At 51.7% G+C, this 27,481-nt stretch overlaps 2 protein-coding genes across 2 annotated transcripts; one reads left to right on the top strand and one right to left on the bottom strand.

The window, feature by feature from the left end:
* The first annotated feature begins 252 nt into the window (after positions 1-252).
* On the top strand, positions 253-6,260 carry LOC138797257 (large ribosomal subunit protein uL6). Its single transcript, XM_069977154.1, has 7 exons — positions 253-304; positions 392-507; positions 638-733; positions 2,610-2,742; positions 4,750-4,830; positions 5,975-6,084; positions 6,204-6,260. Exons 1-6 carry the CDS (start codon positions 259-261, stop codon positions 6,079-6,081), a joined length of 579 nt encoding a protein of 192 aa, XP_069833255.1. The 5' UTR covers positions 253-258; the 3' UTR covers positions 6,082-6,084; positions 6,204-6,260.
* An 11,420-nt stretch (positions 6,261-17,680) lies between these two features.
* LOC138797256 (large ribosomal subunit protein uL6) lies at positions 17,681-26,240 on the bottom strand. The gene is made up of 7 exons (XM_069977153.1): positions 26,132-26,240; positions 25,929-26,044; positions 25,703-25,798; positions 24,771-24,903; positions 20,176-20,256; positions 19,129-19,238; positions 17,681-17,739 (listed from the first exon to the last, which is right to left on the bottom strand). The coding sequence occupies exons 1-6, from the start codon at positions 26,175-26,177 to the stop codon at positions 19,132-19,134; spliced, it is 579 nt and encodes a 192-aa protein (XP_069833254.1). The 5' UTR covers positions 26,178-26,240; the 3' UTR covers positions 17,681-17,739; positions 19,129-19,131.
* Positions 26,241-27,481: the final 1,241 nt, after the last annotated feature.

Here is a 27,481-nt window from a genome sequence, read left to right on the forward strand (position 1 = left end):
CGGGGGGTCCCGGCAGTGATGGCGGATATATGGGCGCTGTATAGTGGCGGAGAGCTGTGTGAGGAGGAGGCGGATGGGGCTCAGGACATGTCCCCAGTGCGGCTCTGTGTGTACAGGAGCTTACACTGTAGTGCGGTTATGTCCCTGCTGGTGCAGATAGGCGGCGCTGTCCCTGGGGACCCCTGTGTTGTGCCCCCCCCCCATAGGTGGGGGCCCCTGAGCTGTCACTATTAACCCTTTCTTGTTCTTTCCTCCAGAATGAAGACCATTCTCAGTAACCAGGTGGTTGACATCCCTGATAAGGGTGAGTACTCCCCCCTCCCCCTCCTGTATAAGATTTCCCGGTCTCTGTGTATTGAGGTGTTTTGCTGACGGACTCGTCTCCCCACAGTTGATATTTCCCTGAGGGGCCGCACCGTCACTGTGAAGGGGCCCCGGGGAACCCTGCGGAAAAACTTCAACCACATCAATGTAGAACTGTGCTTACTGGGCAAGACCAAGAGGAGGGTGAGTACCTGCAGGGGGCGCTGAGGGGCTTCTAGAAGGGGGCGCTGCTCTGGGCTCGGAGTGATGCTGTATATGCGGCCGGTCCCCGGCACCTCCTATACATGACCCCTCTCCTGCTTCTCTCTTACAGCTCCGGGTGGACAAGTGGTGGGGAAACAGGAAGGAGCTGGCCACAGTGCGCACCATCTGCAGCCATGTGCAGAACATGATCAAGGGGGTGACTATGGTGAGTGGGGTCCGGGGGGTGACTATGGTGAGTGGGGGCCGGGGGGTGAGGAGCCCGGTGGCTGCTGCATGGTGGCTGACGTCACATAATGCCCACTGACAGCTGCTGTGGTGGGTGGGAAATACCTGTATACATATATACCTGTATACCCCTGCACCCATATACATATATACCTGTATACCACTGCACCCATATACATATATACCTGTATAGCTCTGCGCCTTTATACATATATACCCCAGCACGTATACATATATACCTGTATACATATATCTATATGCCTATATACCTGTATACATATATCTATATGCCTGTATACCCCTGCACCCGTATACATGTATACCTGTATACCCCTGCACCCGTATACATGTATACCTGTATACCCCTGCACCCGTATACCTGTATACCCCTGCACCCGTATACCTGTATACCCCTGCACCCGTATACCTGTATACCCCTGCACCCGTATACATGTATACCTGTATACCCCTGCACCCGTATACATGTATACCTGTATACCCCTGCACCCGTATACATGTATACCTGTATACCCCTGCACCCGTATACATGTATACCTGTATACCCCTGCACCCGTATACATGTATACCTGTATACCCCTGCACCCGTATACATGTATACCTGTATACCCCTGCACCCGTATACATGTATACCTGTATACCCCTGCACCCGTATACATGTATACCTGTATACCCCTGCACCCGTATACATGTATACCTGTATACCCCTGCACCCGTATACATGTATACCTGTATACCCCTGCACCCGTATACCTGTATACCCCTGCACCCGTATACCTGTATACCCCTGCACCCGTATACCTGTATACCCCTGCACCCGTATACCTGTATACCCCTGCACCCGTATACCTGTATACCCCTGCACCCGTATACCTGTATACCCCTGCACCCGTATACCTGTATACCCCTGCACCCGTATACCTGTATACCCCTGCACCCGTATACCTGTATACCCCTGCACCCGTATACCCCTGCACCCCTGCACCCGTATACCCCTGCACCCCTGCACCCGTATACCCCTGCACCCGTATACCTGTATACCCCTGCACCCGTATACCCCTGCACCCGTATACCCCTGCACCCGTATACCTGTATACCCCTGCACCCGTATACCTGTATACCCCTGCACCCGTATACCTGTATACCCCTGCACCCGTATACCTGTATACCCCTGCACCCGTATACCTGTATACCCCTGCACCCGTATACCTGTATACCCCTGCACCCGTATACCTGTATACCCCTGCACCCGTATACCTGTATACCCCTGCACCCGTATACCTGTATACCCCTGCACCCGTATACCTGTATACCCCTGCACCCGTATACCTGTATACCCCTGCACCCGTATACCTGTATACCCCTGCACCCGTATACCCCTGCACCCGTATACCTGTATACCCCTGCACCCGTATACCTGTATACCCCTGCACCCGTATACCTGTATACCCCTGCACCCATACTGGCAGTGCCTCATAATGGTGTAATGCTGTCATACGTGTATAGATTACCCCTGCAGGTCATCCCTCCCCCCTCATCCTGTCACCCGTGTATAGCTTACCCCTGCAGGTCATCCCTCCCCCCTCATCCTGTCACCCGTGTATAGCTTACCCCTGCAGGTCATCCCTCCCCCCTCATCCTGTCACCCGTGTATAGCTTACCCCTGCAGGTCATCCCTCCCCCCTCATCCTGTCACCCGTGTATAGCTTACCCCTGCAGGTCATCCCTCCCCCCTCATCCTGTCACCCGTGTATAGATTACGCCTGCAGATCATCCCTCCCGTGTATAGATTACCGCTGCAGATCATCCCTCCTCATCCTCTCCGCTCTGTCTCTTAGGGTTTCCGATACAAGATGAGGTCGGTGTACGCTCACTTTCCCATTAACGTGGTGCTTCAGGAGAGCGGCTCACTGGTGGAGATCAGAAACTTCCTGGGAGAGAAGTATATCCGCAGGGTGCGCATGAGGCCAGGTACGTGGGGAGCCGGGGGGATAATGCAGTGATGTCATCACCTCCTATATATGTGTCTATAGATCAGTGATCTCCAGCCTGCGGCCCTCCAGCTGTTGCAGAACTACAACTCCCAGCATGCCAGACCTGACAATCTCTTATGCTCTCCAGGAATGATGGGAGTTGTAGTCCTGCTGTGCATTGGACACCACGGCCATAGGTATGATCGGTCCTGTCCTGTGCGCTGGGGTCTGCAGGGGGAACAATGTTTGGAGCGCAGACTATTTGTCTAGCCGTGTGTTTAAATACTAGGTCATGGGGGTCAGTGCCTGTAACCGGGGGGAGCACAGGTCATGGGGGTCAGTGCCTGTAACCGGGGGGGAGCACAGGTCATGGGGGTCAGTGCCTGTAACCGGGGGGGAGCACAGGTCATGGGGGTCAGTGCCTGTAACCGGGGGGAGCACAGGTCATGGGGGTCAGTGCCTGTAACCGGGGGGGAGCACAGGTCATGGGGGTCAGTGCCTGTAACCGGGCGGGAGCACAGGTCATGGGGGTCAGTGCCTGTAATCGGGGGGGAGCACAGGTCATGGGGGTCAGTGCCGGTAACCGGGGGGGAGCACAGGTCATGGGGGTCAGTGCCTGTAACCGGGGGGGGGGGGAGCACAGGTCATGGGGGTCAGTGCCTGTAACCGGGGGGGGGGAGCACAGGTCATGGGGGAACCGGGGGGGGGGGGGGAGCACAGGTCATGGGGGTCAGTGCCTGTAACCGGGGGGGGAGCACAGGTCATGGGGGTCAGTGCCTGTAACCGGGGGGGGAGCACAGGTCATGGGGGGGTCAGTGCCCGTAACCTGGGGGGGCGAGCACAGGTCATGGGGGTCAGTGCCTGTAACCCGGGGGGGCGAGCACAGGTCATGGGGGTCAGTGCCTGTAACCGGGGGGGGGGGGGGGGCGAGCACAGGTCATGGGGGTCAGTGCCTGTAACCGGGGGGGGGGGGGGGGGGCGAGCACAGGTCATGGGGGTCAGTGCCTGTAACCCGGGGGGGGGCGAGCACAGGTCATGGGGGTCAGTGCCTGTAACCGGGGGGGGGGGGCGAGCACAGGTCATGGGGGTCAGTGCCTGTAACCCGGGGGGGGGCGAGCACAGGTCATGGGGGTCAGTGCCTGTAACCCGGGGGGGGGGGGGGGGGGGGCGAGCACAGGTCATGGGGGTCAGTGCCTGTAACCCGGGGGGGGGGGGCGAGCACAGGTCATGGGGGTCAGTGCCTGTAACCCGGGGGGGGGGGCGATCACAGGTCATGGGGGTCAGTGCCTGTAACCCGGGGGGGGGGGGGCGATCACAGGTCATGGGGGTCAGTGCCTGTAACCCGGGGGGGGGCGAGCACAGGTCATGGGGGTCAGTGCCTGTAACCCGGGGGGGGGGGGGGCGAGCACAGGTCATGGGGGTCAGTGCCTGTAACCCGGGGGGGGGGGGGGGGGGGGGCAGCACAGGTCATGGGGGTCAGTGCCTGTAACCCGGGGGGGGGGGGGGAGCACAGGTCATGGGGGTCAGTGCCTGTAACCGGGGGGGGGGGGGAGCACAGGTCATGGGGGTCAGTGCCTGTAACCATCCTGTTGGGCTGTAGATGGTGGGGAGGAATGGTCACATGGTGGGGAAACCTCTGCCCTTCCCTGCTGAGCTCCAGGAGGCTTTACATGGCTCACTGCTGTCTCTCCAGCTGACTATCTGTATAGAAGGACGGCTGTCTCTCCAGCTGACTATCTGTATAGTAATAAGCCGCCATGCTGGACGCTTCTCGGTTGGTGACGCTCGGCATGTGACTCCCCATGGCTGCAGGAGATGGATGGTGCTGTATGACAGATGTTATATGGAGCCCTGACATCTCTGCCCCCTGTGTATACAGCAGTATATACAGTATATATGTATGACAATATGGCCGCTCACTCTTTCTGCTGCTGTTTGCACAGTTGTATATTGTATCTTGCTGTGGATATGGTTATACAGATATACATGTTCTTCCCCCCTGTAGGTGTTGTCTGTTCCCTTTCCCAAGCACAGAAGGATGAGCTGATCCTTGAAGGCAACGACATTGAGCTTGTATCAAACTCTGGTAAGTCGTCCATCTTGTAGACCCCAAAGCTTGTTAGGGTAAATGGCTGCTGGGGCCCCACAATACAGATCCTGTCCGGCCTGGCTGCTGGGGCCCCACAATACAGATCCTGTCCGGCCTGGCTGCTGGGGCCCCACAATACAGATCCTGTCCGGCCTGGCTGCTGGGGCCCCCACAGTACAGATCCTGTCCGGCCTGGCTGCTGGGGCCCACAATACAGATCCTGTCCGGCCTGGCTGCTGGGGCCCCCACAGTACAGATCCTGTCCGGCCTGGCTGCTGGGGCCCCCACAGTACAGATCCTGTCCGGCCTGGCTGCTGGGGCCCCCACAGTACAGATCCTGTCCGGCCTGGCTGCTGGGGCCCCCACAGTACAGATCCTGTCCGGCCTGGCTGCTGGGGCCCCCACAGTACAGATCCTGTCCGGCCTGGCTGCTGGGGCCCCCACAGTACAGATCCTGTCCGGCCTGGCTGCTGGGGCCCCCACAGTACAGATCCTGTCCGGCCTGGCTGCTGGGCCCCCACAGTACAGATCCTGTCCGGCCTGGCTGCTGGGCCCCCACAGTACAGATCCTGTCTGGCCTGGCTGCTGGGGCCCCACAATACAGATCCTGTCCGGCCTGGCTGCTGGGGCCCCCACAGTACAGATCCTGTCCGGCCTGGCTGCTGGGGCCCACAATACTTTCTATCATTGTGTTTAAAAAAATTACTGTGTAAAAATGGTAAAATGATAAAAGCTGTGACTGTGGATCTGGTTGTGCTCAGACTGACCTATAGGATAAGGAACCTGTCGGCGTTACCATAAAGTGATTGTGTAAGAACAGAATCCCCCATAATGGGGCTGCGCTTGGGGTTTTCTCAATTTCATCCCACAATATATTGTTTTCGACATATTTTATGGTAAATAGAAAGGTGACGTTACTACATGGCGGCCGTTCTTGTAGCAGGTTTGTGTATAGGAGACTGGGGGCGGCTCTGACCTCTCTATATACTGGCAGCAGGTCTGTGTATAGGAGACTGGGGGTGGAAGGACGGCTCTGACCTCTATATACTGGCAGCAGGTTTGTGTATAGGAGACTGGGGGCGGCTCTGCCGTCTCTCTCATAATCGGGTCCCTGGTGGTAAATGATCTGTTCTGTTTCCAGCCGCCTTGATCCAGCAAGCCACCACAGTGAAGAACAAGGATATCAGGAAGTTCCTGGACGGCATCTATGTCTCTGAGAAGGGTACAGTCCAGCAGGTGGAAGAGTAACAGGTCAGTGGCTGTGTGGGGTGTGGACGGGAGTCAGGAACAGGTTTATTACTACTATGGAAAGTACAAAATCCTACAGATGCTGCTGCCATCACCACTGACTCTTTATCTCTTCCTTACAGGTTGACCTGACACGTCCGATCTTTGTTGCATCCAACAATAAAGTCCATTTATCTACATCTCTGCCTGTGGCTCTTTCTGATTGGGGGCGGTGATGGTGACCTCTGACCGTACATAGATGTATATAGTGTGCTAGGAGGATAGTGACCTGTGACCGTATATAGTGTGCCTGGAGGATAGTGACCTGTGACCGTACATAGATGTATATAGTGTGCCTGGAGGATAGTGACCTGTGACTGTACATAGATGCATATAGTGCGCTTGGAGGATAGTGACCTGTGACTGTACATAGATGTACACTCACCGGCCACTTTATTAGGTACACCTGTAAAAACTGCACGTTACCACTTAATTTCTAATCAGCCAATCACATGGCAGCAACTCAGTGCATTTAGGCATGTAGACATGGTCAAGACAATCTCCTGCAGTTCAAACCGAGCATCAGTATGGGGAAGAAAGGTGATTTGAGTGTCTTTGAACGTGGCATGGTTGTTGGTGCCAGAAGGGCTGGTCTCAGTATTTCAGAAACTGCTGATCTACTGGGATTTTCACGCACAACCGGGATTTTCACGCACAACCATCTCTAGGGTTTACAGAGAATGGTCCGAAAAAGAAAAAACATCCAGTGAGCGGCAGTTCTGTGGGCGGAAATGCCTTGTTGATGCCAGAGGTCAGAGGAGAATGGGCAGACTGGTTCGAGCTGATAGAAAGGCAACAGTGACTCAAATAGCCAACCGTTACAGCCAAGGTAGGCAGAAGAGCATCTCTGAACGCACAGTACGGCCAACTTTGAGGCAGATGGGCTACAGCAGCAGAAGACCACACCGGGTGCCACTCCGCTCAGCTAAGAACAGGAAACTGACGCTACAATTTGCACAAGCTCATCGAAATTGGACAGTAGAAGATTGGAAAAATGTTGCCTGGTCTGATAAGTCTCGATTTCTGCTTGAACATGACAATGAGGTCACTGTACTCCAATGGCCTCCACAGTCACTAGATCTCAATCCAATAGAGCATCTTTGGGATGTGGTGGAACGGGAGATTCGCATCATGGATGTGCAGCCGACAAATCTGCGGCAACTGTGTGATGCCATCATGTCACTATGGACCAAAATCTCTGAGGAGCTTCCAGCACCTTGTTGTATCTATGCCACGAAGAATTGAGACAGTTCTGAAGGCAAAAGGGGGTCCAACCCGTTACTAGTATGGTGTACCTAATAAAGTGGCCGGTGAGTGTATATAGTGACCTGTGACCGTACATAGATGTATATAGTGTGCTCGCAGGATAGTGACCTGTGACTGTACATAGATGTATACAGTGTGCTCGGAGGATAGTGACCTGTGACCGTACATAGATGTATACAGTGTGCTCGGAGGATGGTGACTGGATCGTTGTGTGTGGATATGAGGCCGGATGTCCTGGATTGGCTCGTGGGCATCGGCTGCAGATCTGACCGCTCCCCGGCCTCACAATGTGGATTATTAATCTGGAGAAGAATCTGCTGTACCAGAGCAGATACCTGAGAGGACGGCAGTATACGGTCTGGGGTCTGTGTGACATGTGTAGCCGTTCCCTACTACACACCGGTGAGGCCCTGTACATGGCCTGTGGAGATGGTAAATGATTTGTGACCATGACAATGCTGTGCCATCTATCGCCATCTGGTTCTCGGACAGGGACGGCCGAAGCTGGCATTGTGGATGCAGAATAACCTGTTCTCTGCCGTCCAATGGGCGGGGTATAAACCCTTAGGGCTTATTCCCACATGCTGTGTTTTACAGAGGTTACGGACGGGGAGGCCCTGAGCTGGACTGTTTCCTGCCCAGTGTGATGGATCAGTCAGGATGGGAGGGGGGAAAGTATGAAACTATCATCCAAACAGTTCCCCTGCTCCTGGCGTGGGGTTATATACCCGCAGGGGAATGTTTCATCCCGCTGCCAGTATGTAACCGGGCCCCTTTAACCCTCTGCAGCATACACTACCTGCTCGGCACCCCGGCTGCATGTGGGGCGACCGTCAGGAGTCATGAAAAATTCCCCTGTGGGTATATAACTATTGACAATCACATGGATTCGCAGCGTGAAATCTGCTGTGAATCCGGTAGCTTCACACTTAATGTATCCACAGCAGATTTTTTGCTGCGGATACTAGCCCATTCACTTCAATGGGCCAACATACTTGCTCGCTCTTGCTCACAGCTGCACGCATCTCCGTTCAGGTTCATTCTTTGGACGGACGGTGGAATCCACCCGACGGTAGAATGGAGTCTATGGCACGGGCGGAGACGCGGAATTTGCTGCGGATGATTTGCCTGGATTTCTCAGTGTGAACATATCCTCAGGAATTGAGGAGAAAATGATCGCTAAAATTCAGGGCAAAGCGGGATGCAAAGCCCCAATGACTTTTATAAGATTTCTCTAGCGGAATCTGCCCAAGTAGATCCGTGCGTAAATTCTGCCGTGTGAAAGAGTGGAAATCCCATAGAACACAATGGGACATTGCTCCGTACAGATATTAGAGGCAGAATTTAAAGTGGAATATGTGTAAAATTAAGTGTGGATTCAGCATGAAATTCCTTGCCTATTCCTCAGTGTGTACATACCCTAATATCTGTCTGCACCTCAGTGGCCGGAATAACGCTGTTGGGACTCTTCCAGGATTCTCAGGGATCATGCAGGTGACTGTATTCTGTGGACAGTACTGGCATCTAGTGGCTAAACTTCAGAATGCAGTCTGTACAGCAACACTCAGATCTTAGGTTCAAGACTAACACCAACCCCATGGCCATAATTGTCAACGTATCATGGAGTTTTCTAGAATAAACCTTTTTCCCCCCCTATATCTTCCCTTCCCTGTGTACTGTGCTCACTAAAATGACGCTACAGCACAGAAGGAGGAGGTTGCCTGCAGCAGTTTAAACACTTAAACTACTAAATGAAGATCTACAGAATTTGCACTAAGAATTAGGCCATGTTCACACAGGGTAGAGCTGGGCGATATGGCCAAAAAATAAAATCTCTATTTTAAAAATTTTGACGATTCTCGATTTAAATCTCGATTTTTTTTTTTTTTTTCCTTTTTGCTAATTAAACAGAACAGTTTTGTCCTTGCAGCATCAGATACTATTTTAATGACATTTGAGACAACTGTATTGCTTCTCACTGTAACAGTGCTCCCCTGTAGTAGACAAGCCTCCTGTGTGCCATTCCGGGCCTCCATGTAGTATAGGAGATCTTCTTTGTGTGTGTGTGTGTGTGTGTGTGTGTAGTAGTGGAGGTATAGTGGATAAGGGGTGTAGTAGTAGTACTACAGGTACAGATGAGGGGTGTAGTAGTACAGGTACAGATGAGGGCTGTGGTAGTACAGGTACAGATGAGGGGTGTAGTAGTACAGGTACAGATGAGGGCTGTGGTAGTACAGGTAAAGATTATGGGTGTAGTAGTATAGGTATAGATGTGGGGTGTGGTAGTAGTACAGGTATAGATGTGTATTAGTAGTACAGATGAGGGGGATTAGTTGTACAGGTAAAGTTTAGGGGTGACTGGGGCAGCTGGGGGTGACTGAAGGAGGGACTGGGGCAGCTAGGGGGGGATGGAGGGGGCCTGGGGGTGATTGAAGAAGGACTTTGGGTGACTGAAGGAGAGACTGGGGCAGCTGGGGGTGATGGAGGGCGACTGGGGGTGACTGTAGGAGGACTGGGGGTGACTGTAGGAGGACTGGGGTGATGGAGAGTGACTGGGGGTGACTGAAGGAGGACTGGGGGTGATGGAGGGTGACTGAAGGAGGACTGGGGGTGACTGAAGGAGGACTGGGGGTGACTGAAGGAGGACTGGGGGTGATGGAGGGTGACTAGGGGTGACTGAAGGAGGACTGGGGGTGATGGAGGGCGACTGGGGGTGACTGAAGGAGGACTGGGGGTGTTGGGGGGCGACTGGGGGTTAATGAAGGAGGACTGGGGGTGATGGAGGGCGACTAGGGGTGAATGAAGGGTGACTGGGGGTGACTGAGGGAGGAGTAGGGGTGATGGAGGGTGACTGGGGGTGACTGAGGGAGGAGTAGGGGTGATGGAGGGTGACTGAGGGAGGAGTGAGGCAGCTAGGAATGATTGGGGAAGGAGTATACATAGCTCTCCTCCCCTCACCCCGGCCACACATGCAGGTCCCGGTCTCTGGAGGAGGCTGCAGGGACTGTAGTGGTGATAGCGTCGCTGCCATTACTGGAGCTGTACAGCAGGATCGGGGGTGAAGATCCTGCTGTACAGCTCCAGTAATGGCAGCGACGCTATCACCACTACAGTCCCTGCAGCCTCCTCCAGAGCCCGGGACCTGCATGTGTGGCCGGTAGGGGAACGGAACGCTATGGGTAGAGCTGGGGAAGGTCGGTCGCGGCTCTGGGGGACTACCGACCTGCACCTCGCCGCACTTCCCGCCCGCCCAGCACCTCCACACAGCGCCGCCCGGCCTCCATCTCTCGTCCGACACTCCGCACCTCCCCCCGGCAGTAACCTGCACCTCCACCTCATGCCCGGCCGGCACCTCCACGCAGTGCTGCCCGCCCTCCATCTCCCGCCCGGCACCTGCACCTCCCGTCCTTTCGGCCGCCCGCCTGACTCTCCGTGCTGCTCTGCCCGCAATGATTTTTTGTGAAAATCGAATTTACGATTTTCACAAAAAATCTAATCGATTCTAACCTTCTGGGCGAATTATTTCGATTAATCGCCCAGCCCTAACACAGGGTATGAACATCGGCGTTGTTTGACACGGCTGAAGTCTGGACATTTTCCGAATTCCAATGTACACTGTGGTCTATGGTAAAGTATGGCCGGGAGCCGTACTTTACACTGTGAGTGGCCGTATAAAAAAGACCTGTCATTTATATTGTGCAGCCACAGAGAACAACAGCCGTAGTATATACAATGTATATACACTACAGTTGTTCCATACACTTCAATGTAATTAGGCCCTGTCATTAAACAACGGCCGTTGTCTAATGCTAAAATAGTGTGTGAATGTGGCCTTAGATGGTGGTAGTAAATCTGGGCAATTGAGCAGCAGTGGATGGAGTCTGAAGAGGAGATTTCACTCCCTATAATTCACTTAAAGGGGTACTCCAGTGATTATTTTTTTTCCTTTCAAATCAACTGCTGTCAGAAAGCTGTACAGATTTGTAAGTTCTATTTACAAATCTCTAGCCTTCCAGTACTTACCAGCTGCTGTATGTCATGCAGGAAGTGTTGTATTCTCTCTAGTCTGACACAGTGCTCTCTACTGCCACTTCTGTCTATGTCAGGAACTGTCCAGAGCAGTACCAAATCCTAAAGAAAAAAAAGTTTTGCTGGAGTACCCCTTAAATGATCCTATAGATAAAATAAAAAAACACTGAGCGGTAGCTCAGGAGGTGGGTTTGGGGGTGGGTGGAGATTCAAAGCAATTGTAGCAGGGACCTGTGTAGCCTGTTCCTTATTGATCTGACTTTTACAGGTAGAGGATAGAATTCAGGCCAAGGAGTCCAGGGATCGGCTGTTCACACCCCTCCCACTGAGTTGTCGGCTAGATCTGCAGCTTTGTCCATCCCAGCTAAGAGGGCTGTCTGCCTAAACAGACCCTGTCAGTAGGCTGGAGCTGAACACAATGATGTATCACTTACATTGGTCTGTGCAGCTGATCCAGAGATCTCCTCCTGAATAACATGGACAATAAGTAGTCCTCTCTATTATGTGCATGAGCCCAGTAGTCCTGGATATTCATGAGAAGCAGAAAACTCCGCCCACCAGCTGCTGATTGGCAGTTACCTTGCCATGCTCTGTATAGGCAGTTATCTGTCAATCAGCGGGGAGAGGGGTGCGGCAATAATCCTATTCTGTCCATGTAATAGCCCAACCTCTGCCGGTGGGTGGTTGAAACCCTCTGATAACAGGGCACATGGCATATCATCATGTAACCAGAGCACAGGACAGACATCACAGATAACTAGATCGCTGGGGAAGGTTAAAGGGGATAGCCAGGATTAGTAAGTGACTAATATTCTGCAAAGAAACAGCACCACCCCTGTCTTCAGGCTGTGTAGTATTATAACTCTGCTCTATTCATTTAAAGCAGGGATGAGGAACCTTCGGCCTTCCAGCTGTTGCAAAACTACAATTCCCATCATGCCTGGACAGCAAAAGCTTTGGCTTCAGCTGTCCAGGCATGATGGGAAGTGTAGTTTTGTAACAGCCACAGGTTGCCCATCCCTGACTTAAAGGAACTCCGCTCCAAAACCCCACAGGGAGGAGCTGTTTATGGAAGAAAGCCGCCATGTTTTTTTAAGCCAGGAAAACATGGATACAGCTTATGGCCATAACAATTGTTTCCAGGACTATGGATAATGGTTTCATCCAACTTCACCAGGAGTGAAATTCTCCAAACAGTTCAGTAAAGTCACTCAACAACTGATTGTCTTCTTAGGGCGGGTTCACACTACGGAATTCTCACGGACAATGTCCACGGAATTCCGTCAGCTGTCCGCCCGCATGGGCACGCGCTCTTCCGCCGGCCCCATAGACACCATTCTATAGGCCGGCGTATTCCGCGATCCGCTGAAAGAAGTGACATGACACTTCTTTCAGCGTATAGCTGTAAAAAACTAATAACCTGTAACCCCATCTATAACATCTAACCTTATTAATGGCTGAATGGATCATATTATCTTTGGCATTAGTAGAATCAAATTATTATCATCCAAGATATATCTACACTGTATTCCAGTCTCATTCTCTTCTCCACTCTCATATTGAGTATAGGGCTGAACTCTCACCTAGTAATTTCTTGACCTCCAAAATGGTGGATGACTGGAAGTCCTAATATGGTCGTGTCTAAATGGTCACGTGGGTAATGTATGGATCATAGTGAGATATAGCTACGTGTCCAGCTTGACCAATCCACTTGGAGCTTTGCCAGTATACCATTTTTGGGATATAAGTTGTACTGGGTGTAACCATATTTGGGCATAAGTGTATATATTTTCCCGGTCAGGAGAGTATATAGACTTAGAAGGTTAGTTGGTTGGGGAGTCTTTTTGTATACCATCTTTCAGAAGCCTCCACGCACATCTGGGGTTTGTTAGCCCCCACCTCAGGAATTCACCCAAGGAAGTTCTTTGTTCTCCAGCCAAATCTTCAGTCACCATTGGAAAGAGACTACATCCCCATCATTTTTGGGACTCTGAGACTTGAACCACAGAGACATTCTAAGACATTTGTAAGACTATTGCCTTATTTCTCTTATGATTGATACCCTGCTTATATGATATTTGTACCTCCTTTGGTGAAGAATTAAACCCACCATATTTTTACCCACAAGTTTTCTTCTGCCGTCCTGGATCATTCAAATTTCCCTCCAAAGCACACTTTTCCTTTTTTTTTTTTTAAACCTCATCCTTATTACAATAGCGGAATACGCCGGCCCATAGAATGGTGTCTATGGGGCCGGAGGAAAGGCGCCCAGATGTGCGGGCAGACAGCTGACGGAATTCCGCGGACATTGTCCGCGAGAATTCCGTAGTGTGAACCCGCCCTTATGGGCGTCACTGGGTTTTGGAAAGACAGAAAAGCTGGAAAACCTGAAGCACTATCTTCTCTACAGGAAGGAACGATTTTTTTAGTCACTGAATCCAACATGATTCCCAGGAATGTTTTCCTCTTTTCCGGTGTTAATAATGATTTTGTGTAGTTTATCATCCACCTGAGTTTTCCTCAAATGGATCAAGTTCTTTTTAGTATTGTCTGAAGCTTTTCCTTTGTCTCTGCTACGAGCAAGAAATCGTCCAGATATGGAATGAAGATGCCCTCTTCCTCCCTTATGTGAGCAGCCATCTCCACCACTATCTTCGTGAAGATTCCTGGGGCGATGGAAATACCGAAGGGCAGTGCCTGAAATTAAAGATGGACCAGGGAATTGTCGATCCAGATTGCCAGTCTCAAGTATTTTTTGAAGTCCCTGTGAATTGGGATGTGCAGGTAAGCGTCTGAGATCTACTGACGCCATGAAACATTCTGGAAAGAGCAAGTTCACCATATTTTTTATATTTTCCATCTTAAACCTTTGGTAGCGAAGATACTGATTCAGGGGTTTGAGATTTATTATAACCCTATAGCTTCCGTCTGTGTTTTTTTTTTTTTTTTTACCAGAAACAAGGTGAAGTAGAATCCCTGACCTATTTTTGGGTCCGGCGTCAGAACAAGTACTTCCTTCTCCAGAAACGACAGGACTTCTAGCTTTAAGGATTCCAGTTGCTTTGATCCTTGCTGCCCCTTTATTACTATAAACCAAGTGGGAGGTAGGGAGGTGAAATCTAAGCGCACACCATCTCAAATACATTGTAGTACCCATTTGCTGCCGCAGATCTTTTCCCATTCTTGCGTGTAATGACTTAACCTGCCCCCATTTCGGAACATGGCTTCATTGGGAGGAGGACTTTGCTGCGTTTGATTTCTGAGAGAACATGTAGCCCTTTGACTTGTTGTAGGGCTTCCCTCTACTGGGTCTGTCTATACCTCTTCTGTGAAACTTTTCCTTTCCTTGCCCACGAAAGGACTGGAATCGTTTCCCCTAAAAGGCTGCTGGAAAACCCTTCTTCCTGTCTGCGGCCTTAGCCAGTAGATCGTCCAGTACAGATCCAAATAGATACTCCCCTTCACAGGGTATGGTACACAACTTTGCCTTTGCAACCGGATCACCTGATGGACTAATTTATCTATGTAACATCTATATATGATTAACCAATAATTTCACTAATACATCTGATATAGGACAGCATGGGGAGGGGGTCTTTGTTACAGTATGCACATGACACCAGTTTTTTCACTCACTAGGAATAGCATATGTCTTAGGCTAAAGATATACTATGCCATAAGCTAAAACCCATTATTATGTGCAATTCCTTGTCTACCATATTAGGCATTACCATACCTCGTCTTCTTTTACACTATCTATGTATATGTTCAATGTTACTGGTCAACTCTTTGGAGCATGCCCAGAGGAATGGTCAAGCTCACTATAAATAAAGTGGTCTCACTCTCCCATGGAGGGAGGCATTTGCATACCACTGGAGTATGGCTGTGTCTACTCATTCTGGCCAGACATTCTTCCCTTCCCCCGTACCAGGGAAATTCGCAATTTGAAGCTCATCGACAAAGTAACCTGGGAGATCCATTTTGAGGTCGAAATTGCTCTAACACACCCGACCAGTTCTTTAGCCACAACGCTCTGTGAGCCGAGTTGGATTGGGCTGTAAACCTAAGTGCATCTGTGGATGAATCAGCTAGAAAGGTGGCAGATTTTTTTAAGAGGCAAAGCTGTAGTGAATTTTTCTTTGAAATATTCAGTCTGACGATCATCTTCTAATTGGAAAAGCCAAACCATAATTGACCTGGCAACACAAGTACCTGCAATGTTGGGTTTGAAGCTTCCAGTGGCAGCCTCCCAGGACTTCTTCAGGAAGCCCTCTGCCTTTTTATCCATGGGTTCCTTGAGTATTCCTAGGTCATCAAAGGGTAAAGAGTCTTTTCTAGAGATCTTAAGAGATAGAAACGTCAATCTTGGGGGCTCTATCCCAAGAAGGATTTTCAGACTCCTCAAAGGGGTATTTCCTCTTGACCGCACGAGCAACGAATCCCTTCTTCCCAGGCTTACGCCACTCCTTCTGAATAAGAGCGGACACGTTCTTATGTACCGGGAAAACCTTCCTTTTTCTTCTTCTCTAAACCTCCAAACATTATGTCCTGTATGGACTTGGGCTCCCTAGGGTCCTCAATTTTCATGGTGGCGTGGACTTCCTTAACCAGTGTACACACATCTTCTAAATAAAATAAAGCTTTAACACCTGTTTGATTGTCACTCTTCTGATCCTGCTGTTTCTGCACCATCTTCCCTAGCTGGCCCCTCTTCTTCATGGTCAGAAATGGATACTGCAGAAACCTTGTGAGCTGGTCCTGGTATACTGACAGGAGCTGCAGTAGGTATATTTTTTTAAAGAATTCTGTATCTCATCTTTGATCATAATTTTACTGACGATAGGATAGATTCTATGGATGGTGTTTCCGCAGCAATTAATTTACTAATGCACTGTTAACAAGTTGGTTTATCATAACTAGAGCTAAGCCTCCCCTTGCACACCCTGCATTCCTTATGTCTGGGAGTTTTAGATTTTCTGGAGGACTCCTAATGCATGCAATGAGAAAAAAATATATATACAATTAGGCTTAAAGCCAAAACAACTTCATCATCTTACCACCCCAACCAGGGGAGAAGAGACTCAGTACCCGGGAGGCGGCAGGAGCACCAGAGGAATCCTTCCTTGCTTCACTGCTGGAACTCATGGCTGACTGCAGCTGTGAGTATGCCGGCCGACCACACCACTGCGCACTCCACGCTGCTTCCTGGCTTTATCCGGCGTCAGACGTCACTTCCTGTGCACCGCAGGACTCCCCTAAACTACGTCAACGCTCAGCGCCAAATCGGAAGTCACCGCGCGCCGGACCAGAAGTAGGCCACACTGTGGAACGCACGCCCTGGACGGACGCATCCACCGCTGCAGCCCGATATTGCCTCCAACACCCCGCAACTGCCACTAGCAGATCTCGAGGCCTCCGATCCAGCTCCTTTGCCATTTTTTAATATACGGCCAGAGTGTTGGGCTTACAGCGCTACACCAATGCCTTCTTGAGTCCTTCCCCCAGCTATTCCCACTAGGAAAGCCCCGGCTTCCTTAATCCTCGAGACACCTACACAGAGCCTTCATACTTGAGGCTTCCTGCAGGGACAGGAAACCACACTGAGGTTGAGAGGAGGGCCTAATCCTTTTATACTTCAGGTTTCCTGTCCCTGGGGGCGGAGTCCCGCTCTCCGTGGTGCTGTCATGTTGAAGGGGAAAACATTGTGAGGTCATGGCCCGGATAACATGGTGAGATCTTGGCCCGACTCCCAGAGCTGTGCGGGCTGTGGCTGCTGGAGAGGATGATGGCAGGGGGACACAGGGCACTGCAGGGACACTGAGCATCCATCTGCCATCATCCTCTCCAGCAGATAAAGCCCGCACAGCTCTAGGAGTCGGGTCGTGACATCACCATGTTATCCAGGAAGTGAAGCCTTGATGCAGTAGTAAGTGCAGGGGGGGAAAAAAAAATGCACTTTATGTACATTTCCCATAATAAGTGTATATTAGGGATCTGTATAACTTTTGGTGGGCAATACAATACCTTAATAAAAATTAGCTTCGAGCTGGTCAGTCTCCTTGTTCAAGCTGGAGGCAGCCAGCACACACACCGTTCAGGCCCTGAGCATCATTGCCCCCATGCAGGTCCGCGCTTTTTTTGAAAATCAAATTTGTGAATTAATCTGATTAATCTCCCAGCCCTACAGCACACTATATACCACAGACGATGGACCATTACTCATCATGCTACAGTTAGATCTATGAGAAGGAGCCGCAGGCAGAGATGTAGATAAATGGACTTTATTGTTGGAAGCAGCAAAGAGATCGGACGTGTCAGGTCAACCTGTAAGGAAGAGAGAGAGACGGTCAGTGGTGATGGCGGCAGCAGCATCTGTAGGATTAGGATATACACCTAGACAAGTTATTGGAACACTTGCTAGTTTTGGACACCATTTATACAATTCTACTTTCTATCTAGAAAGGGTCAGGTGACTTATTCCAGTGTTCCCCTCAGAGGTACAAGTATCACGGGTCCAGGCCGACACCGAGATCCCCCTGACTAAATAGATGTTGTGGTGACCCCCATTTCCCTGGACCCCCAAAATCTACCAAAGCAGACACCAAGATTAAAGGGGTACTTCAGCAAAAATCTCTCTTTCAGATCAACTGGTTTCAGAAAGCTATATAGATTTGTAAGTATTCCCATACTTAGCTGCTGTATGTCCTGCAGGAAGTGGTGTTTTCTTTCCAATCTGACAGTGCTCTCTGCTGCCACCTCTGTCCATGTCAGGAACGGTCCAGAGCAGGAGAGGTATTCTATGGGGATTTGCTGCTACTCTGGACAGTTCCTGACATGGACAGAGGTGCCATCAGACTGTCAGACTGGAAAGAATACACCACTTCCTGCAGGACATACAGCAGACGATAAGTACTGGAAGAGTGGAGATTTTTTAAAGAGAAGTAAAATTACAAATCTATATAACTTTCTGAAACCAGTTGATTACAAAGATTTTCGCCGCCGCAGGGTGCGTTCACACATACAGGATCTGCAGCAGATTTGAAGTTGCAGATTCAAAGCAAATCTGCTGAATATCCTGTACGTGTGAACGCACCCTTAAGGGAAGAAGGGAGTAAGAGAAGCGGCCACTCTGTCTGGTGTAACCTGCTGCATGTAAGGGAAATGATGGATCACACGTTGACAAACTATGTAAAGCACTGCGGAATCTGCACTATACAAATAAAAGAATCACTACTACTATTATATAGGAGATGAGAGGGAGTGATATGGGAGGACATTTCCCCAGCAGATGTGGACAATACAGTCTTCGCTTGGCAGAGATGGGCATGTAGGATGGAACTTGAGAACTCAAGATTCCAACTAGAAGGTTATGTGATATACGGGTTGAAGATGTGAATGACCCCGAAGGTCAGTGTCCACATAATCCATGCCGCAATCATGAGGAGGATCTTGGCACGGATCCCCTAACCGGAGCCCACCCGATGGATCCCCCCCAGCAGCAGAGATGACAGGAGAGCATAATGTGCTCTCGCCGCACGGATCATGTGAATGGCTGCATTCACTTAAATGGTACCTAAAACTGTACGTGTTCGTGGATCCACGACCATAGTCAATTTTACGGGATGTGTGAATGCAGCCTTAGAGTGGAGTGGATGTGTTCTATCCCCCTGTAAGTCCCCCTCCACCATCTTACACCCCCACACAGCCACTGACCTGTTACTCTTCCACCTGCTGGACTGTTCCCTTCTCGGAGACATAGATGCCGTCCAGGAACTTCCTGATATCCTTGTTCTTCACTGTGGTGGCTTGCTGGATCAAGGCGGCTGGAAACAGAACAGATCATTTACCACCAGGGACCAGAGTATGAGGAGAGACAGCAGAGCCGCCCCCAGTCTCCTATACACAGACCTGCTGCCAGTATATAGAGAGGTCAGAGCCGCCCCCAGTCTCCTATACACAAACCTGCTGCCAGTATAGAGGTCAGAGCCGTCCTGCCGCCCCCAGTCTCCTATACACAGACCTGCTGCCAGTATATAGAGAGGTCAGAGCCGCCCCCAGTCTCCTATACACAGACCTGCTGCCAGTATAGAGAGGTCAGAGCCGTCCTGCCGCCCCCAGTCTCCTATACACAGACCTGCTGCCAGTATATAGAGAGGTCAGAGCCGCCCCCAGTCTCCTATACACAAACCTGCTGCCAGTATATAGAGAGGTCAGAGCCGCCCCCCGTCTCCTATACACAAACCTGCTGCCAGTATATAGAGAGGTCAGAGCCGCCCCCAGTCTCCTATACACAAACCTGCTGCCAGTATATAGAGAGGTCAGAGCCGTCCTGCCGCCCCCAGTCTCCTATACACAGACCTGCTGCCAGTATATAGAGAGGTCAGAGCCGCCCCCAGTCTCCTATACACAAACCTGCTGCCAGTATATAGAGAGGTCAGAGCCGTCCTGACGCCCCCAGCAGCCGTCCTGTGGGGCCCCAGCAGCCAGGCCAGACAGGATCTGTATTGTGGGGCCCCAGCAGCCAGGCCGGACGTGACCTGTATTGTGGGGGCCCCAGCAGCCAGGCCGGACAGGATCTGTATTGTGGGGCCCCAGCAGCCAGGCCGGACGGGACCTGTATTGTGGGGGCCCCAGCAGCCAGGCCGGACAGGATCTGTATTGTGGGGCCCCAGCAGCCAGGCCGGACGGGACCTGTATTGTGGGGGCCCCAGCAGCCATTTACCCTAACAAGCTTTGGGGTCTACAAGATGGACGACTTACCAGAGTTTGATACAAGCTCAATGTCGTTGCCTTCAAGGATCAGCTCATCCTTCTGTGCTTGGGAAAGGGAACAGACAACACCTACAGGGGGGAAGAACATGTATATCTGTATAACCATATCCACAGCAAGATACAATATACAGCTGTGCAAACAAACAGCAGCAGAAAGAGGGAGCGGCCATATTGTCATACATATATACTGTATATCCTGCTGTATACACAGGGGGCACAGGGGTCAGGGCTCCATATAACATCTGTCATACAGCACCATCCATCTCCTGCAGCCATGGGGAGTCACATGCCGAGCGTCACCAACCGAGAAGCGTCCAGCATGGCGGCTTATTACTATACAGAGACTACATGAAGCCTCGTCCTTCTATACAGATATAGTCAGATGGAGAGACAGCCGTCCTTCTATACAGATAGTCAGCTGGAGAGACAGCAGTCCTTATATACAGATAGTCAGATGGAGAGACAGCCGTCCTTATATACAGATAGTCAGATGGAGAGACAGCCGTCCTTATATACAGATAGTCAGATGGAGAGACAGCCGTCCTAATATACAGATATATAGTCAGATGGAGAGACAGCCGTCCTTATATACAGATATGGCAATGTCTGCCGAGTATTTATAAGCCGCTGTCATGTGATAAGAGGAACCAGGCACTGACCCCCATGACCTGTGCTCCCCCCCCCCCTTGCCGGTTACAGGCGCTGACCCCCATGACCTGTGCTCCCCCTGGTTAAAGGCACGGACCCCCATGACCTAGTATTTAGCACACATCTTTGCAAATAGTCTGCGCCCCCTGTAGATCCCAGAAAGCAACCCCAGTGCGCAGGACAGGACTGATCATAACTATGGCCGTGGTGTCCAATCCACAGCAGGACTACAACTCCCATCATACCTGAAGAGCATACAACATTGTCAGGCCAGGCATGATGGGAGGTGTAGTTCTGCCGCAGGCTGGAAATCACTGATCTCTCTCATTAAATATTATCTCTCTCTCTCTGGGTAATGATGAAATGAACGAGTTTTTTTTTTTATTTTTTTTATTAACACAGTGATTTGTGGCATCGAGTATTTTTTTTTTTTTTTTTTACAGGCACTTATTTTTGTGTTACATTGCTTTTTGGATGCTTTTTGGACTTCTCTAAATCCTTGACCTCCAGATATGGTGAATTTTCCTGCAATCTCACACAGACTTAGGCTATGTTCACACATGGTATAACACCAGCCATTCTGTGACCTGGACGGGTCACAGAACGGCCGGTGTCACCGAAGATCATGTCAGTTCACACTGCTGTACCGGCCAGATGATCTCCATTTCTGGTGAACTCGGATGCAGGCACACCTCCCAATTCACCGCTGCACACAATGGAGCCGGAGCCGCATACTCCACTGTGTGAACTGACAGGTTCTGTGCAGCCGCTACTCAATGAATAGCGGCCGCAGAAAACAGACAGGTCAGTTTTTCGTGTGGCTGCTTGGAATCCCGGCTGGAGCGTATACTATGTATGTATATACAGTGGTACCTCTGTTCTCGAACTTAATTGGTTCCGGAAGGCAGTTTGAGAAGCGAGCAGTGTGTTCCCATAGGAAATAATGTAAATGTGTTTAATTGGTTCCAGCAGCCACCAATAATTACCTACAGTATCCATATATTATATAAGTGCCCAGTATAATCCCTGTAGTACAGAACAGCACTATATATTGCCCAGCACATTATACACAAGAAACATTCAACAAAACCAGCAATTATAGCACAGTAGTCACTGACTGCTCACTCGTATACTGTACAGGATGGGAGATAGCGGTGCACTGACTGTACTACTACTGTATATGCACTCCATACAGTACTGTATTGGGAAGCCTCACCAGTGCTTAACTCACCAGGTACAACCCACCATCCACGCTCACAAAAACGTTCAGGTACCGAGTACTTCAAGACTGGGGGCCCGAAAAGTGTTTGAGAACCTAAGCAAACTTTCCTTGAAAATACAGTTTGAGTTCCAAGGTACCACTGTATATACTATGTGTATTCCATTCAAATACAACGTATGTTTTGTATAAATTACGTCCGTTGTTGCAAATTGCAACAACGTCCGTGATTTATGCAAAACATACGTTGTGTGAACATGGCCTTAGGTCGGTCTGGGGAACTGTTTCAGTAAACGTTGTAGTAATTACTTACAGAGCGTTTCTAGGTAGCCAATCTTTTATGGTGACCAAGGAACAGATTTTGTATAATTGTTTTTTTACACATCATATCTGCCCCCCACCAGGGTCCCTCCATCTTCTACCCTCCCCACCAGGGTCCCTCCATCTTCTACCCTCCCCACCAGGGTCCCTCCATCTTCTACCCTCCCCACCAGGGTCCCTCCATCTTCTACCCTCCCCACCAGGGTCCCTCCATCTTCTACCCTCCCCACCAGGGTCCTTCCATCTTCTACCCTCCCCACCAGGGTCCTTCCATCTTCTACCCTCCCCACCAGGGTCCTTCCATCTTCTACCCTCCCCACCAGGGTCCTTCCATCTTCTACCCTCCCCACCAGGGTCCTTCCATCTTCTACCCTCCCCACCAGGGTCCTTCCATCTTCTACCCTCCCCACCAGGGTCCTTCCATCTTCTACCCTCCCCACCAGGGTCCTTCCATCTTCTACCCTCCCCACCAGGGTCCTTCCATCTTCTACCCTCCCCACCAGGGTCCTTCCATCTTCTACCCTCCCCACCAGGGTCCTTCCATCTTCTACCCTCCCCACCAGGGTCCTTCCATCTTCTACCCTCCCCACCAGGGTCCTTCCATCTTCTACCCTCCCCACCAGGGTCCTTCCATCTTCTACCCTCCCCACCAGGGTCCTTCCATCTTCTACCCTCCCCACCAGGGTCCTTCCATCTTCTACCCTCCCCACCAGGGTCCTTCCATCTTCTACCCTCCCCACCAGGGTCCTTCCATCTTCTACCCTCCCCACCAGGGTCCTTCCATCTTCTACCCTCCCCACCAGGGTCCTTCCATCTTCTACCCTCCCCACCAGGGTCCTTCCATCTTCTACCCTCCCCACCAGGGTCCTTCCATCTTCTAACCCTCCCCACCAGGGTCCTTCCATCTTCTACCCTCCCCACCAGGGTCCTTCCATCTTCTACCCTCCCCACCAGGGTCCTTCCATCTTCTACCCTCCCCACCAGGGTCCTTCCATCTTCTACCCTCCCCACCAGGGTCCTTCCATCTTCTACCCTCCCCACCAGGGTCCTTCCATCTTCTACCCTCCCCACCAGGGTCCTTCCATCTTCTACCCTCCCCACCAGGGTCCTTCCATCTTCTACCCTCCCCACCAGGGTCCTTCCATCTTCTACCCTCCCCACCAGGGTCCTTCCATCTTCTACCCTCCCCACCAGGGTCCTTCCATCTTCTACCCTCCCCACCAGGGTCCTTCCATCTTCTACCCTCCCCACCAGGGTCCTTCCATCTTCTACCCTCCCCACCAGGGTCCTTCCATCTTCTACCCTCCCCACCAGGGTCCTTCCATCTTCTACCCTCCCCACCAGGGTCCTTCCATCTTCTACCCTCCCCACCAGGGTCCTTCCATCTTCTACCCTCCCCACCAGGGTCCTTCCATCTTCTACCCTCCCCACCAGGGTCCTTCCATCTTCTACCCTCCCCACCAGGGTCCTTCCATCTTCTACCCTCCCCACCAGGGTCCTTCCATCTTCTACCCTCCCCACCAGGGTCCTTCCATCTTCTACCCTCCCCACCAGGGTCCTTCCATCTTCTACCCTCCCCACCAGGGTCCTTCCATCTTCTACCCTCCCCACCAGGGTCCTTCCATCTTCTAAGCTCCCCACCAGGGTCCTTCCATCTTCTAAGCTCCCCACCAGGGTCCTTCCATCTTCTAAGCTCCCCACCAGGGTCCTTCCATCTTATAAGCTCCCCACCAGGGTCCTTCCATCTTATAAGCTCCCCACCATGGTCCTTCCATCTTATACGCTCCCCACCATGGTCCTTCCATCTTATACACTCCCCACCAGGGTCCTTCCATCTTATACCCTCCCCACCAGGGTCCTTCCATCCGATACCCTCCCCACCATGGTCCTTCCATATGATGGCCTTCTATCAGCCTTGGCACATACACCAAAACTGGAATCCACCAACACATCTTTAAATTTCTTCAACGAAACCTCTCATTTTTTTCAGCCGATCTTTTCAGGTGTTTTGCAGCATTTCCCCTCTCCTCTCATCTTTAACACTCTTCGCCTTGCGGCATAAATAGTGCAGAATTTTTGACCCTTTGTATCCTTCTCCTACGGTATTGCCACATATAGATCACAAGCACCGCAGTTTTTTTTTTTAATCATCACATGAATAGGCTCCAGCAGATTCTGTTCCACAAACACCACAATGTGCTTGCCCTTCTGACGCGGGTAACAGACTGCTGGCCCACCAGGGTAAGTGATGCTCCGGCAACTCACTCATTTCATCGTTTACCTGAAGGGGGTCAGGGACTTCATCAAATCCCTGACTTTCTTCAGGGAAATGATGTAACATACATGTCTAGGAGGTGATGACATCACTGCATTATCCCCCCGGCTCCCCACGTACCTGGCCTCATGCGCACCCTGCGGATATACTTCTCTCCCAGGAAGTTTCTGATCTCCACCAGTGAGCCGCTCTCCTGAAGCACCACGTTAATGGGAAAGTGAGCGTACACCGACCTCATCTTGTATCGGAAACCCTGAGAGACAGAGCGGAGAGGATGAGGGATGATCTGCAGCGGTAATCTATACACGGGAGGGATGATCTGCAGGGGTAAGCTATACACGGGTGACAGGATGAGGGATGATCGGCCAGAAGTCTTTGGCCATTTCTGTGACTCTCAGGAATAAATAAGAGTGTGGTGACAGCACGGACCCCTCTGGATGAGGCACTGCCAGTAAGGGTGCAGGAGTATACAGGTATATGGGTGCTGAAGTATACAGGTATATGGGCAAATAGGTGTAAAATTATAAAAATTATATATATATATATATATATATATATATATATATATATATATATATATATATACACACACACACACACATATATATACACACACAAGTATATTGGTGCAGGAGTATACAGGTATATGGGCATATAGGTATATATGTATACGGGTATATAACTGCGGGGATATATATGTATACAGGCGCAGAGCTATACAGGTATATATGTATATGGGGCAAGGGTATACAGGTGCAGAGGTGAACAGGTATATACTGTATGTATATGGGGTCAGGAGTATACAGGTATATATGTATTTCCCACCCACCACAGCAGCTGTCAGTGGGCAGTATGTGACGTCAGCCACCATGGTCTCCAGCAGCCGCCGGGCTCCTCACCCCCCGGCCCCCACTCACCATAGTCACCCCCCGGCCCCCACTCACCATAGTCACCCCCCGGACCCCACTCACCATAGTCACCCCCCGGCCCCCACTCACCATAGTCACCCCCCGGCCCCCACTCACCATAGTCACCCCCCGGACCCCACTCACCATAGTCACCCCCTTGATCATGTTCTGCACATGGCTGCAGATGGTGCGCACTGTGGCCAGCTCCTTCCTGTTTCCCCACCACTTGTCCACCCGGAGCTGTAAGAGAGAAGCAGGAGAGGGGTCATGTATAGGAGGTGCCGGGGACCGGCCACATATACAGCATCACTCCGAGCCCAGAGCAGCGCCCCCTTCTAGAAGCCCCTCAGCGCCCCCTGCAGGTACTCACCCTCCTCTTGGTCTTGCCCAGTAAGCACAGTTCTACATTGATGTGGTTGAAGTTTTTCCGCAGGGTTCCCCGGGGCCCCTTCACAGTGACGGTGCGGCCCCTCAGGGAAATATCAACTGTGGGGAGACGAGTCCGTCAGCAAAACACCTCAATACACAGAGACCGGGAAATCTTATACAGGAGGGGGAGGGGGGAGTACTCACCCTTATCAGGGATGTCAACCACCTGGTTACTGAGAATGGTCTTCATTCTGGAGGAGAGAACAAGAAAGGGTTAATAGTGACAGCTCAGGGGCCCCCACCTATGGGGGGGGGCACAACACAGGGGGCCCCCACCTATAGGGGGGCACAACACAGGGGGGCCCCCACCTATAGGGGGGCACAACACAGGGGGGCCCCACCTATAGGGGGGCACAACACAGGGGGGCCCCACCTATAGGGGGGCACAACACAGGGGGCCCCCACCTATAGGGGGGCACAACACAGGGGGCCCCCACCTATAGGGGGGCACAACACAGGGGGCCCCCACCTATAGGGGGGCAGAACACAGGGGCCCCCACCTATAGGGGGGCACAACACAGGCAGTCCCCCACCTATAGGGGGGCACAACACAGGCAGTCCCCCACCTATAGGGGGGCACAACACAGGGGCCCCCACCTATAGGGGGGCACAACACAGGGGCCCCCACCTATAGGGGCCACAACACAGGCAGTCCCTCACCTATGGGGGGGGCACAACACAGGCAGTCCCCCACCTATAGGGGGCACAACACAGGCGCTCCCCCACCTATAAGGGGCACAACACAGGGGCCCCCACCTATAGGGGGCACAACACAGAGGCCCCCACCTATAGGGGGGCACAACACAGGGGTCCCCACCTATAGGGGGCACAACACAGGGGTCCCAACCTATAGGGGGGGGGCACAACACAGGGGCCCCCACCTATAGGGGGCACAACACAGGGGTCCCAACCTATAGGGGGGGGGCACAACACAGGGGCCCCCACCTATAGGGGGCACAACACAGGGGCCCCCACCTATAGGGGGGCACAACACAGGCGGTCCCCCACCTATAGGGGGGCACAACACAGGCGGTCCCCCACCTATAGGGGGGCACAACACAGGGGTCCCAACCTATAGGGGGGGGGCACAACACAGGGGCCCCCACCTATAGGGGGGCACAACACAGGGGCCCCCACCTATAGGGGGGCACAACACAGGGGTCCCCACCTATGGGGGGGCACAACACAGGGGCCCCCACCTATAGGGGGGCACAACACAGGGGCCCCCACCTATAGGGGGGCACAGCAGAGGAGACGTCACAGTGGTGGTTTTGCAGCAGTGCCACAAGTGGAGGAACACTTCTCAGAGACCCCCAGAGCCAGTAACACCGCAGTCCTGCACCAGGAGGCGCCACATGTGCACATTACAGGAGATCTCTATGGCTGCGGGGTCAGACACCACAGCAGCATCACCCCACGGCCAGAGAGGAGCCCGGGGACAGCGCCGCCTATCTGCACCAGTACACAACCGCACTACAGTGTAAGCTCCTGTAC

This window comes from Dendropsophus ebraccatus, chromosome 7 (genome assembly GCF_027789765.1).
Source record: "Dendropsophus ebraccatus isolate aDenEbr1 chromosome 7, aDenEbr1.pat, whole genome shotgun sequence".
NCBI lineage: Eukaryota > Metazoa > Chordata > Amphibia > Anura > Hylidae > Dendropsophus > Dendropsophus ebraccatus.

Coding starts and splice junctions, on each gene's coding strand:
- LOC138797257 (XM_069977154.1), top strand. CDS start 259: ATGAAGACCATTCTCAGTAACCAGGTGGTTGACATCCCTGATAAGG. Junction 734..2,609: donor TGATCAAGGGGGTGACTATG/GTGAGTGGGGTC, acceptor TCTGTCTCTTAG/GGTTTCCGATACAAGATGAG. Junction 2,743..4,749: donor CAGGGTGCGCATGAGGCCAG/GTACGTGGGGAG, acceptor TCCCCCCTGTAG/GTGTTGTCTGTTCCCTTTCC.
- LOC138797256 (XM_069977153.1), bottom strand. CDS start 26,177: ATGAAGACCATTCTCAGTAACCAGGTGGTTGACATCCCTGATAAGG. Junction 24,904..25,702: donor TGATCAAGGGGGTGACTATG/GTGAGTGGGGTC, acceptor TCTGTCTCTCAG/GGTTTCCGATACAAGATGAG. Junction 19,239..20,175: donor TGAGCTTGTATCAAACTCTG/GTAAGTCGTCCA, acceptor TTCTGTTTCCAG/CCGCCTTGATCCAGCAAGCC.